Source organism: Otolemur garnettii, unplaced genomic scaffold (genome assembly GCF_000181295.1).
Source record: "Otolemur garnettii isolate 467f Iridium unplaced genomic scaffold, OtoGar3 scaffold00097, whole genome shotgun sequence".
Classification (NCBI taxonomy): Eukaryota; Metazoa; Chordata; class Mammalia; order Primates; family Galagidae; genus Otolemur; species Otolemur garnettii.
In genome coordinates this window covers 67,902-82,088 of record NW_003852492.1, presented here as the reverse complement: position 1 = coordinate 82,088, position 14,187 = coordinate 67,902, and the positions used below count along the sequence as shown (strand labels likewise).

General features: G+C 44.3%; 1 protein-coding gene and 1 pseudogene across 1 annotated transcript; one reads left to right on the top strand and one right to left on the bottom strand.

Annotated features, from left to right (window-relative positions):
- Positions 1–2,623: 2,623 nt before the first annotated feature.
- Positions 2,624–4,867, bottom strand: LOC100955046 (annotated as a pseudogene).
- An 8,065-nt stretch (positions 4,868–12,932) lies between these two features.
- LOC100954737 (prostate and testis expressed protein 2-like) lies at positions 12,933–14,187 on the top strand. Its single transcript, XM_003795924.1, has 4 exons — positions 12,933–12,984; positions 13,114–13,137; positions 13,489–13,629; positions 13,976–14,187. The coding sequence occupies exons 1-4, from the start codon at positions 12,933–12,935 to the stop codon at positions 14,185–14,187; spliced, it is 429 nt and encodes a 142-aa protein (XP_003795972.1).

Here is a 14,187-nt window from a genome sequence, read left to right as displayed (position 1 = left end):
ACCCCCGCCGCAATGCTAGCCAAACCCGCAGCCTTCGGTTCAGTTAGACTAGGCCTCCCAGCTCGCGCAGGCGCACAGCCGCCAGCGAACTGAGCTAGCCGTTAACCGTTGGCCACTGAGGTTTAAACCCCACCCAGCCAACCGGCGCCCTTATCACCGGCCCCAGGACCCACGCTCTTATTGGTCCTGAGGGTCAACGTCCTCCACCTCTGTGTTCTGATTGGTGAACATTTTCTCTTGGCCCTCCCCTACAGGCGGGAAGGAGCCGGGAACGAGGCGTGGAGTTAAGAAGGTTGGAATGCGGCTTTCCCGGGCGGTGATCCGCAGCCTTCTGGCCTGGCGGTGAGGTCAGGTCCCCGGAGGGGAACGGGGGCCTCTGGGATCTCAGTTACAGCCAGAATGGTGGGTTTCTGGAGAGGCCGTCTTAGCATCTGCCCCCGCACTGGAATCACCCTGCGCTCTTCCCAGTGTTCACCAACCCACAAGGAGGTTAACTGCTGCTGGCTGTCCAGGAAGCCAATTCTGGAACAATCAGAACTGTCAGGAAGAAGGGATTTATTTCAGAGGACCTGTCAACTGGGAGGGGAAGACACAGGCAACCTCAAATCTACCTCCCAAATTAGCCGGGTTCAGAATTTTTTTTCTTTTTTAAGATAGTCTTCACTTTGTCGCGGTCTGTAGAGTGCTGTGGTGTCATAGCTCACAGCAATCTCATACTCCTGGGCTCAAGCGATCCTCTTGCCTCAGCCTACGGAGTAGCTGGGACTACAGGCGGTAGCCACAGCGTGGCTCAGGCTGGTCTGGAACTCCAGAGCTCAGGCAATACCAGAGTGCTGGGATTACAGGCATGAGCCAAGGGTTTTTATGAAGGTGAAAATGAATAATGCATAGAGGGAGTGTACCCTTTTGTATGTTTGAGGTGGAGTACAGGGCACGCAAGGGCAGTGAGGAATCATGCTAGTTCATACATCCCATGAACAGAAAATGGTGGGCAAATTTGGGGTTTCGTTTTGTTCATTTCCATATGAATTTTAGGATTATTTTCTAGTTGTGTGAAAACAGGATGTCTGCCTTTTTATAGAAATTGCCTTGAATCTATTGATTGCTTTGGGCACTAAGGTCAGTTTAACAATATTGATTCTTCAATTGGTAAGAATGGGATTTTTTATTTGGTTTTCTCTCATTTATAATTTCTTTCGTGAGTATTTTATAGTTTTCCTTGTAGAGTTTTTTCACATCCTTGGTTAAATGCATTCCTAAGTATTTTATTATTTTTTTTTGTACCTATTATAAATGGGATAATTTCTTGATTTGGCTTTCAGCTTGATTGCTATCAGTATGTAGAAATGCTACTGGGTTTTTTGGTGTTAATTTTGTATTCTGAAACTTTATAAAGTCAAAGATATTTTGGTGAAGTACTTAGGTTTTTTTTTTTTTTTTTTGGTAAAAGATAAATGATGGCAATGATAGGAGTAGGAGGGAGGAATTAGGATTATTTTATTATTATAAGCTATATACACTACCCATGAAGTGGTGTGTGTATTTGAAAATGGACTTGGATTAGTTTGAAATGTCTATTGCAACTAAAAAAGCAAAAAAAAAAAAAAATCAAAGAAAGAAAAAGATCAGGGATAAGAGTTACATAAGGATAAAGAGGTCAGTTCTCCAAGAAAACATAACAGTCCTTGCTGTCAGTCATTTTACTGCTAAAGTTCTACCATTTTTTGGCAATTTGGGAAAAGCAGTAATTGGCAATTTCCTGTAATAAGTTAAAGATGTATGCAGTAGCATCCTGAGCAAAAGCAAGACCCTGACTCTACTAAAAATAGAAAAACTGACTGGGGTAGATGAGGCAGGAGGATTGCTTGAGCCCAAGAGTTTGAGGTTGCTGTGAGCTGTGACACCATGGCACTCCACCCAGGGTAAAAGAATGAAACTGTAGCTAAAAAAAAAAAGTATGCAATAATTTCAAGAGTAGCCTTTTAGAGAATAGTAAAAACAAAATGTTTACTCCCTTGCTCCCTCTGGCCTCTAAGTGCTGACATTCTTTAGGATTTGGCTTTAGATTCTTTCCTGTTTTTTAATTTAAAGTCATCCACCTAAAGAACACTTGCATCTCCATGTCTATACCATTCTGTATCATCGTTTTGTAGATAATTCCCCACCCACATTTTTATTTTCTAGCCCAGTCTTATCTCCTGAGCTACATAGTCACATAACTACAGCCTATCTTGACATTTTTTACTTGAATATTATCGCCGAACTCTCAGGTATAGTATGCACTAAATTCAATTATTATCTCCCTTCTTCATGTCGCACTTTGAAAATTCCTTAGTTAGGTTTCTCTGTGTGAGTCATGACACTTCCACGCGGTTGCATGCACTGAAAACCTGGGAGTCTTTTATATACACCTCTCCTTCCATCCTAGTGGACCAGCAATTGTGTATGCAAATTATGTCTTCAGACCAACTGTGTCCTAACAGGAGACTCAAAGCCCTGCTCCTAGGATAGTTCAGGGAAACTGGGTAGCTGTTTGGTTGTTACTGTTGTTGTTTGTCCTGGTGTTGACAGATTCCACAACTTCACTGAGTCCTGGGCAAGTATTAGGTCAGTGTATGGTTATTTATCTGGACATATAGGTATATGTTCGGAAAGGGGAGCAGGGAGGTTCTGCTTTTGCAGCTGGATCATTTAGGAAGTCCCATGTGAGAATTGTGTCATCATGTGAACTACTGACAATCTGGAATTCATCAAACTGGAGTTGGAAAACTCTTCTGGAGTGCTCCACAAGGGTCTGTAGACAGAATGTCCCTGCAGGAGGAGGGTCCAAAGCAGCCATAAGATCCCATTCTTTAATTTTCCCATCAGAGGCCCCACTATCCTCTTGTTATCAAATCGAGTACAACGAACCAATTCCTCATGGTCTAACACTTGCAAACATGCACCACATTCTTTTTTTTTGTTTGTTTGTTTTTTTTTTTTACATGCACCACATTCTATGTCCCATCATCTGATAGTGTTGTCAGAAGAGCCACTCACTACAAGCCTGTCTCTGTACCGCAAACAGGCAATGCCTCGTTTGTGTCCATTTAAGGTCCTTACAAATTCACAAGTACTTGTGTTCCATACCTTTATAGTTCTATCCCCAGAAGCAGAAACGATGTACTTGTCTTCAAAGTCTACAACTTTGATAGCAGCTCAGTGTCCAACCAGTAACCTCCAGAGAGTAATGTCTGTTGGGGAGGCCATATCCCACACAGCAATGAAACGATCTTTGGAGCAGGTCACCATCATACCATTATTGAAATGCAAGTGCAGAACTGCTTCACAGTGGTGAATCAATGTATTTAGCATTTCACCTGTATTTATATCCCACACTCTGTGGAATCCAATGATCCAGTTATGATCACCCTTTCGTCATATTGGAGACATAGGACAGAACCCATGTGTTCTGTGAGAATTTGCTTGCATTCCAATGTGCTTTTATCCCGTATCTTGATTGTATTGTCTTGAAGGCTGCTTACTATTTTCTGATCATACTGTAAACAGTAAACTCCTTTGCTTGTTTCACTTCGGCAGTGGATTCTTTGTAAACTATGTCTTCCACATCTTCAATTAGATTCTATTGTCTCAATGTCTTGTATAATTTTAGGATAAAGTACTCTATAAAAAAGCATATAAAGCATATAAAGTTGGGAGAAGCATTCCCATCAGGAGGCTTATTTTTGAGTAAATACTGTCCCCACCCTCTCCATTCTGCCAGGCCTCTCCACAAAGAATCTGCCCTGATCATTCTCTCAATGAGCTCCTTCCATATCATGCCATCAGATGTCAGTTGGTACCATTCCTTGCACATTAGTTCAGCAGCACATAGTGATTTGGCATCCAGATATGACAAAATGTTCTCAGCAATATGATCCAAACCCCATGCTGACAGAGCAGTTATGAAATCCCCCTGCAACATAGGAGTTTATTTGCCCATGTTGGTAAGGACACATTTGGGATATAAGATGTTCCACAAATTCCACTTGATCAGACTCTGACTACTGCTCAAAATATTTGACACACAGTTCCTTTTCCTTCTCATAGCTTGCAGACAGTTTCCATTCGGTAAAATCATACTGGAAGTGCCATTGGCAAGTTTTGTTTTGGCCACATAATTTTCAGTCTTCATAGCAGTGCTTGCTAGACATACTGTTTCTTGGTTTAAGCAGAGTCTGGCACAGCTGCTGTAAGTCTTTAAAAAAAGCAGCAGTGGGATAATCAAGTTCAGGGCAGTCCTGGACAGCTGCCCTGTGATCCAATTCTATTGACCTCTGCTATTCATCGCTGTTTCCTAAGATCAAGAGGGCAAGCTCCTAGAGAGTGACCACCACAATAGACAGACACAAGCCAACGGTAATCTAGTTTGAGCAAAAAAACAGATGGCACTACTTAATCTCCAGAGCTTGGATCTCAATGCTGAATGACACATATTTGAGAAATCATTTTGGAGCACTGTGGAGGGTGGGGCCTAGCAGTGAGCAAAAATATATTTTTAAGATATCAATAACAGCCTTTAGGTAGCAACCTCAAATTCCTGGGCTTGTGCAATCCTCCTGTCACAGCCTCCCAAGTAGCTGGGACCACAAACACAATGCCCAGGAAGTATTTCAATTTTTAGTAGAGATGGGGTTTCACACTTGCTCAGGGTGATCTGGAACTCCTGAGCTCAAATGATCCTCCTGTGTCAGCCTCCCAGAGTGTTAGGATTATAGGTGTGAACCACTATGCCCAGCATCACCTAGATGTTTTGTGTAAGTGAATTCTCTGGTATTATCTTCCTAGGGGGTTCTCCATTATTACAGTCTCTCTCTGAGGAATTCATAAACTCGAGTGCTTTCTCCTGTAGTACCACCTTGGCCTGTGCTTTCACTTCTTTTTCTCATCTGTTTTCTTCTTAGTAGCTAACATGAGCCACTTTCTCCCCTTTTCCTTTCTTCCTTCATTCCCATGCCATATCCTTTTCTACTTGCCTTTGGACATTTGCACTCCCTCCCCACCCGCTGTTCCACAGTCACACATATTCATCTTTCTTTTTTTCTTTTCTTTTCTTTTCTTTCTTTTTTTTTTTTTTTTGCAGTTTTGGCTGGGGTCACTCCTGGTATATAGGTTCAGCACCCTACTCCTTGAGCCACAGGCGCTATCCCACCTATTCATCTTTCTTTCTCTTTATGTCACCATCTTAGAGAGCTCTTCTCTGACTACATTGTTATCTTATATTTTATACCTCAGTACCCTCTTTGCTTTGTTCATAGCACAAGTGACACTTTATAATAATTTCTTTATTATACTTATTTACTTGTATATATGTTTTGTGAGAGCAGGAACCAAGTCTATCCTATGCATCACTGTTTTTCCAGCTCCTGGGGCAGCACCTGGTACCTAGAGGTGGGATCAGTAAATAATTGCTGAAGAATGAAAGCCTTGAGTCAGGGCCTCTGCTTCCCCATTGAAATGAACTACCAAGGATATCACTCTATGGCAGTCAAAACATTGTCCAGCAGAGGGTATGAAAGAATATTTCAAAGGCCAGGCCTGCTGGAGAGCTCCTCTCTGCAGGAGGAGGCTTGCTGTTACTGTTGGATTAACACATTAAGTCCAGGTGCTGTGGCTCACACTTGTAATCCCAGCACTCTAGGAGGCCTAGGTGTGTATTTTGTATGCTACTGGACTTTTTCTGCACATATACAGTCTATGCCTTATATATTTGAGACTTTGTTTCCCCCCTTTGCCCCAGAAAAATATAGTGGCACCATCATAGCTTCTACCAACAGTGTGATGATTACACATCTGTGAGTCCCCACTTCTCCTTCCCTTTATGAATGCATGCCAGTTATTTATGAGGAAGTGCTATTTTTATAGATGTGATTGTGATGGCTGGAGATGTCCCTAACTAGTAACATTGCTAAAAGTATTCAAATTACTGTGATTTCAAGCACCATTCCACAGATCCTGGAAATAAGAATCCGTGTCTGATAATTTTCAGTTTTAAACCAACCTATATGGTTGGAGGTACTTTGAGAAGCACCCATTTCATGGAGTTCCCTTCATAACTAAGACCAGGATAAGAGGTTTAACAAAATTTTATCCAAGTCTGGACTATCTAATATAAAATGACAATACAGGTGAGTCACCAACAGCTTCCTATGGGCAGTGTTTTTTCAAAAGCAGTATAGTTTTCTATAGCCCGTCCTCTGGTGAGGGAGAGCAGGCAAAGGTTCCATACTTCCCCTGGACTGGTATAATCTTACAATGTCATAGGAACAGATACTTGGGCAGGAAGAGTCACATCCTACCATAGACTGGAGATAGGCATGGAAGGATGAGGACTTAGGAAGGATACTATTAGGGCACCATTATATTGAGTAGAGCTGCAAGAGATATCTCGGTATCTGGTGATGTGTGCTAGAGAGCCATGGCCAGCAATAGCACCTGCAGTGCTTATCTACATAGCAGTGACTGTGGCCAGGGCTCTCCTTTGGGGTTGGGGAGCAGGAAGGAAGGATAGAGAAGTTCTGGGGCCCCACAGAGCTGCACAGAGTGAATATCTGACTCAGCTAAACGGTTGAGGTTTTTCCCAAGAAATTTGGAAGGGGACTGGATCCCAGAAGGCTGGCTGCTTTCTTGAACTGAGCAAGAGCTTTTGATGATGGCTATTTTTCCCAAAAGCAAGTGAATAGGCAGAAAAAAGCTTATCTAATGGCAGAGAAAGGAAAAGTATATATTTATGGAAAGAGAGAAGAAAGGGATGTTGAGTGTTTGTGTTAAAGTTTGTTCTTAGACTCTTCTGCTTATATGCTGTGAAATACATGAAGACACTGAGAATAAGTTCTCCCCTTTGTTTATGCTAGCTTAATTCCTAATACTTGCAAACAACAGAATACTAATTAACATTCTCAAATTGATTGAAAACCTGCCAGACAAATGGCGTCATGGGATTCAGGCTGATGCCTTGTGAGAGAGAAGTTGCCGACATTGGAGAAGTGACTTTTTGTGTTGAGTCTGGATGTGATCAGTGTCACTTTTCTGCACTTGAGCATGTTCTGACCAGTTTTGTCACTGTCAGACCATATCTTTCAGAAAGGCTTGATCTGGAGGATAGCTTATAAACTCACAACTTCAGACATGTAGAGTTTTATTGAAGAAAGTTAGTTCTCCCCTAGGAAAAGAAAGAAGGCACTCATAGTTGGGTTGAGACTTGGGTCTGGAATGCTGATTGTCTCAGCGGTTTCTTTAGGTCAGCTAAGGCTCTGAGGCAAGTAGTAAGGCAGCATTTTGATCTTTGATTCTTGCCACAAAATGCTGAAAACTTAGTGTTTTCAGGGGGACATACAGTATCTTTCCTGGAGAAAAGCTGCTTGGGTCCAGGAGCTTGGCATGTAGAAAGGCATTTGGAGACTCCCAGAAAATCTCTAAGAGAAGAAAAGCCTGCAGATGGGGGAAGATACTAAGAGAGCATCCCAGACCCTGTGTGGAGCTCCTTCTAGGATGGGCACAATGCTCTGAATCCATCTTTGCTTACTCTGGAATGTAGAGATCTGGTTATCACCCCTCCGAGTAGGTCAGAGCTCAGTTAATGTCTTAGCTGCTCACCCATCTGAGAGAAGCCAATCTGTCCTGTACCTGAGCCCCTGACTTCAAAGGCCATCTAGAAGAGACTTCCTGACCTCCTGCCCACTCCAACATGCAAGCCAAATCTAAGCCTTGCTGGCAGTAGACCTTTATCAGGCCAATCCTGTAGCCACCCATGAACAGGTTCTTCCTTTTACCATGCAAAGCATCACCTGTAGACTCTGGTCCACTATCCTTTCTAGATAGGTGACCTCTGAATGTGCCTTCTGTTGACTGAAGCACCTGAGACCTACTCTTTGGCTAGGGGATCTGTGTGGTTCCTGAGAATCCCAAATGCCAAGTCTTCCATTTTTTGCCTCTGCCCTGTCTTTATGGCTTGGCCTTGGGGAGAACCAGTGCCAGCACTTGGTTCACTTTTGCTTGGGGAAATAAAAATAACAAAGCTCACCAATTCGTGTTACATGGTGGCGGGCCTCCTTTTCCCAGTATCACTACGTGACAGGCTTATGTGAGCCCAGAGTTGGCTTGTCACTCTCATGGGCATTGCCCCTAGGCTTCCTCAGGCAGGAGCTACAGCTCAGGAGGAGTCACAGCCAGTTCCTCTTGCCTAGCTTGACTTGCTGACACTGGCAGTTGCAATAGGAAGGGCCAGCAAGCAGCCACTGCTGCATTTGCCACTAGAAGTCAGCTCAGTGAGGGGTGCCCTCTGGGGTTGATGTTGAGGAGCCTGTAACTGTGCTGGCCACCCAGACTGTTGTGGCTGCTCACACAGTGAAGGCCTGGAAGGCTGTAGGCTGGCCTGCTAGAATGGACTGGTGAGCAGGGATGGGGCAGAGACCTCTCAATTTGAGGCACTGAGATCTGGGGATGGAAGTGAGGTGCAATTGTGGGAGCTGGCCTTCTGGGGAAGCCTCTGAGAGGGTCCTGAGAAGAAGGCAGTCATGTTCATTGGGACTTCCCCACTATTCTGCTCTCAGCAAACTGGGTGCATTAAGCTCCTGTGCCTAGCACAGGGCAGGAGCTGCCTTAATGATAGAAGGTGCCTCATAGTCCATGTCTGACCCTAGTTCCTACTCTATGCTTCTCTCACCTGCTGACACAGTGCCTAGTTTGAAAATGAAGGGAGTGTGGGTCAGGGTCTCCCTCCTTATATTGTGGTGACACTTTCAACTGACTCCTTTTTGGACATGTAAAATGAAAGACACTGGCTATGCTGCTTCTATGCCCAACTCTTGATAATTTATGCATCTGGTAAAATGGTACTTTCTGTGGGGCTGTCAAGGCTGTTCAAGGCCAGAAAGTTTGGGGGACAGTTAACAGGAGGGTAACAGGGCTCTGGAGGCTGCTGTGGGTTAGCCATGCAGAGGTGGGTTAGCCATGCAGGAGATAGAGTCTATCTAGGCAGGTGGGACATTCAGGGGTTGCTCCAGGCAGCTAGAGGGAGTCTGAGGCAGCCTGATTTGGTCAGGAGGCCTGCTTGTCTAGGCCCCAGCTGCTCTGTAGGGTTGGCAATGAGACAGGTTTGATGTGAGGAAAGACGTTACCTTACCTTAGTCACATGCTTCCTTCCCCACCCGTGAGTAGGCTCTAAAATAGCCCTACCATGAGGTCAGCCTTGGTCTTCTCACTAACCTACTGGAAATGCAATGATTCTGTACCTCAGGTCTCTTCCCTGCTCAGCGAGACATGAGCACTGCTCTTCTGAGTTTGCAGAGTGGTGGAAAAGGATCTTGCTCAGGGTAGGGAAACATTCTTCTGGTGACTTTTGTTTTTATTTTATTTTCCTTTGTTTCCCTAGAGCAGGGGTCCTCAAACTTTTTAAACAGGGGGCCAGTTCACTGTCCCTCAGACCTCTGGAGGGCTGGACTGCAGGCCCCGGGACGAGTCAGCTGCTAAGCAGGACAGGCAACGGCAGCAAAAACACCCAGCAGGTCAGATAAATGTCCTAGACGGGCTGCATGTGGCCTGCGGGCTGTAGTTTGAGGACGCCTGCCCTAGAGGGACAAAGTAAACAACTTCGGACTGACTACAGGAGCTAATTTGACTTCAAATCCATACCTTCTCCCTCTCTCTGTAGGGATAGGGATGGTGCAGGGTGTGCCTCTGGGTAGGAAGGGGTTGGGACTGGACAGTGTGTCCTACAACCCCTGGTCCAGGAAAGAGCAGCAAGGAATGAGGACACCTTGGGCAGGAGCCAGGGGTAGGGAAGATACAGGCTCTGTCTCCCGGAGAAAACTCAGGGCAGGGCCATAATAGTTCTGGAGGCTCAGATATGAGAGGTGGGAAGAAAGGGCAAATTGGACAGCATGTCCTCCTCAACTTTGTGGGGGAGAGGTGTTCCATGGTGCCTGTGGTCTGTGGCCCATATCACACTACTAAGCAATGAAAGTGAGATACATTGGTAGACTAAGCAGTTCACCCAAAGCTGTGGTGGAGTCTGGAAGCTCCAGTTTTTTTCACAAGGGTTTACTGGGTGACTGGCTCCTGAGTCTCTTGCCTAATTCTGGGTGTCACATTCTAGGAGGGACAGTGATTTAAGGTGCCAAATTTCTCTGTAAAATATTAGGTGTAAAAATCAAAATATCACAAATATGATGTCAACTATGATAGTGTTTATTAGCATGAAGTTCTGACATGTGTCCAGAAATAAAATTGGATGGAGATGTGGTGTAATAGTTCATATTGTTTTTTTCAGAATGAGGGGCAAAAGTGGATTTTCATTTATGAATTAATAAGTTTTATATATTTCAAAAATTTCTGTTATTTTTTTCTGGGAGTAATAGTCAAGGTAACTTGGGCAAACTGTAAGAGAAGGAATGGGTTGTGTGGAGTCTGGGATTCACACACACATGTTCAGTCTCTGGGAACAGACTACTCTTCCGAGAGTATCTTCCTAGCTCAGGAAAAGAAAGTCAGAGCATGACACTTTTAGCTCAGCCTTTCTGGGCCTTCTGTCTGTGGATTACTGCCTGTGTCTCACACATTTCAAATGCAAGACCCAGGAAAGGGTCCCCGTGGACATCACTTCCCTGACAATGGCACATAGATCTTAGATCCTAGTTAAGCTTTGGGACCTTCTAGCCTCAGTGGGATTTTGCTGGTGAAATCATTTCATTTTGGCAGGCAGACAAAGACCCAATTTTTCTTTGACTGAGAGAGCCTTTTCTTACCTGTTCTCCATCACTGCACCTCTTGTTATGATAATTCTAAGGTAGACCCACCTGGATCTCCAGCCCTGGGAACTCCTATCCAGACTGTAATACTCATGGAGTAGTGGAAAGGTCGGGTCTTGTGGAGTCAGATAGATACACACTTTGTTACTTTGGGAAAAACACTTCAACTTGGAGAACTCCCAATCTTCATTGGTAAGATGAGGTCACTTCTTTGAAACTCACAAGATTTTTTAGAGAATCCAAAGATGTCAAGTGAGTAACATGCCCAGAAGAATGTCTGACACCAAGTAAAGCCTTAATGTCTGTTCTCTTCCTTGCCCCATTACCTGTATATGAATTTATTAAGTATTTTTTTTTTTTTTTTGGAGACAGGAGCCTCAAGCTGTCCCCCTGGGTAGAGTGCTGTGGCATTACAGCGCACAGCAACCTCCAACTCCTGGGCTCAAGGGAGTCTCCTGCCTCCGCCTCCCAAGTAGCTGGGGCCACAGGCACCCACCACAACGCCCGGCTATTTTTTGGTTGCAGCCGTCATTGTTGTTTGGCGGGTCCGGGCTGGGGATTCGAACCCGCCACCTTAGGTGTACGTGGCTGGCGCCTTAGCCGGTTGAGCTATAGGCGCTGAGCTGAATTTATTAAGTCTTAACAACCACCTCAGGTGCACCTGTGATTGTCCTTGTTCTTACCAGTTAGGTCACATAGGCACAAAGAGGCTCAGTAGCTTATTTAGCATCACACAGCAGGTGGGTAGCATATTTGCACTTCTATTGAGGTGTGTTGGCAGGACCTTTATAGTCAAGTTTATGTAAGGGATTGTACTTGGATGTAGCATGTGTCATGCTCTGGGAATGAGACCACTCAGATAAATGTGTCTACACTCATCCTGTTTTTACCACAAAGGATGTGCTGTTACCACTGCCTGATTTCTCTGTAGTGATTACTAACTGCAAGGTGAAGGCAAGGAATTCCATCTTATCAGCTTAGAATCAGGGACTGTTCATACAAAGACTTTTCACCATCCTCTTGTGCCTCCCGAGTTAGTTATAGGCAATCATGCCATTCACCTTCCCAGCAAATATTTCTGATGATGTGATATGTGATGTGATCCTAGGGTCTGAGGGGAAAGCAGTGAATGTAATGCCTGGAACTCTGGTATTCATGGAACTTTCACCATGAGGGAAAGAAGCAAAATTCACATTAAGAGGGAAGAGCTATAGGATCACAAATTGGGTCAAGTATTCTGGGGCAAATCAAACAGAGAAGGGACAAGAAAAGTGTGGCCAAAGAGCCTGCCCTTTTATATATACAGTGGTCAGGATACACCTCACTGAGAAGGTGGCCCCTGACAACAGGAAGAGGGATGGCAGGAAAGTGTGAAACCTTCCAGAGGAAGTCGGGGGAAGGCATGGAACCAGTGGGAAGACTTGTTTCCAGCCCTCCCTAGCTTCCCCTCCACTCACACATATGACCAACTCCTAGATTTCAGGTACTGTGCCACAATAAGTGTAAATATTTCCCACTGTAATCTTTACAGCCTTTGTCTTTCTTGAAAAAAATGAATAAATGAAGCTTAGGGGAAGCTGAGCTAGTCTTCACCTCTTATTCCCTTTACTTGGGTTTACCTGTCCATCCATCCAAGATGGGTGTTACACTAAGCTGTTGGACCATATCTGGAGTATCAGGCTCTGTGAGGGATATAGTCCCATTGGAGGCAAGTGTCCAAAGTGGTTATGGTACCTGAAAAGAGCTTTACTCTCACAGATTCTGGAGACCCCAGTCTTTTCCCACTGCTCCCATGCATTTTAAGAGACATTGTTTGGATATGGAGTTGGACATGTTCTGTGTAGACCAACAAATAGAAACATGGCCAAAGTGAAAAGAAGAAGATTCTTTGCCAATGTGAATTAGTATCTTATGATAGATTTGCTAAAATGAAATGGGGTGTCTGGGTAGGCTGAGTTCTAAGTGGCTGGAGGAATGCAAACACAGACAGGGTGTACCCTTTTCTGGGAACATTGTAGAGAGGATTCAGGTGATTTGAGCTGAAATTTATGATTCTGTGATTCTAGTGGGATGCCTGAGGGCAGGTGATGGGAACAAATAAAGGTGGAACCTCCCACTGGGACCATATCAGGACCAGGCCCCAGGATGTTTCGGTTGCTTCTGCAGGGCATAGTCATGGTGCTCTTCATGGATGAGGGTGAGACCTGGAGAGGCAGGCAAAGATGGATATGAAAGGATACGTGGGAGGGAGAAAGAGGTTTCTACATGTGGCTTTTAGGGCTGCTGTAAAATAATTTAAAGATAATTTTTCTTCTTATCTTCACAGGAGACAGAGTTCTGACAAGCAAAGGTACGGTGTAGTTGGTTTGCAGTTCTTGGGTGAATATGTCACAATGAGAGAGAACGTGCTTGATTTCTTAACACATTGTTCCTAGCCCTTCCCTGACTCTATTCCACTCTCCTCCTTCACTGCTCTAGTGCCTTCTTTCTTCTCCCAAACTTGGGAAGGGTATCTTTGACTTCCTTGGGAGTCATAGCTGTCACACACTTGAGGAAATAAGGGACCTCTGACAGAGGATGGGATGCAGATCTTCTTATGAAGTTTGTACTACCCTAATATGCTTACAGGTGGGAGCAGTCTTCTGATGCAGAATCACTTTCCCTAGAGAGGTTCTTTAAAAACTTCCCTCTCTCTTTTAAGGGATTCGGTATTGCAATGACTGTAAGCGCTTTGATGGATACAAATGCCTTGGTGGCATGAAACAATGCTGGAAGTTTGATATATATCGTTACAACAGGAGTTGTGCCACAGAGCATTTTTACTATAGTGACCGTTCATCAGGTAAGTGAGGGTTAAAGAGAGACACAAAATATCATCAGTGGTGGCCATAATCCCTGGAGTCAAGGTGTGGAAGGTATCTGGGGATCATAGGAGAGGATGGGAGGGAGTCTGGGATACTAGGAGAGGGTGGGGAAATGAGATTTACCATTTAAAGACCTGAGTGTGGAGGCTATGTGGGAGGTAGGTGTCTTTTGCCTGGTCATGATTGGAGATACTTAGAGACGATGCAGACACAATTTTGGGATTCAGTCCAGTTTACATAAAACTGATGAAGTTCTGGAGAAAAGCTATTCCTAGGAAGATGATGAGATGGGCAAACTGAGTGATGTGCTTTTCTTCTCTTTAGGGAGATACCTGTTTCGTTATTCAAAACTGTCTTGTAAAATCTGTGAGGAGGGAATGACCCAATTATTCCATGACCTCCTGAGAGAAACAGTCTGCTGCACTGATAGAAACAGGTGTAATAATGGCTTCAATAATTTAGAAATTACAAGGATACCTGGATTAGAGCATGAAGACGAATTGGTGGCTGCTAGTTCAGAAAAAAATGAAGATTAA

Coding starts and splice junctions, on each gene's coding strand:
- LOC100954737 (XM_003795924.1), top strand. CDS start 12,933: ATGTTTCGGTTGCTTCTGCAGGGCATAGTCATGGTGCTCTTCATGGAT. Junction 12,985..13,113: donor GGTGCTCTTCATGGATGAGG/GTGAGACCTGGA, acceptor TTATCTTCACAG/GAGACAGAGTTCTGACAAGC. Junction 13,630..13,975: donor CTATAGTGACCGTTCATCAG/GTAAGTGAGGGT, acceptor TCTTCTCTTTAG/GGAGATACCTGTTTCGTTAT.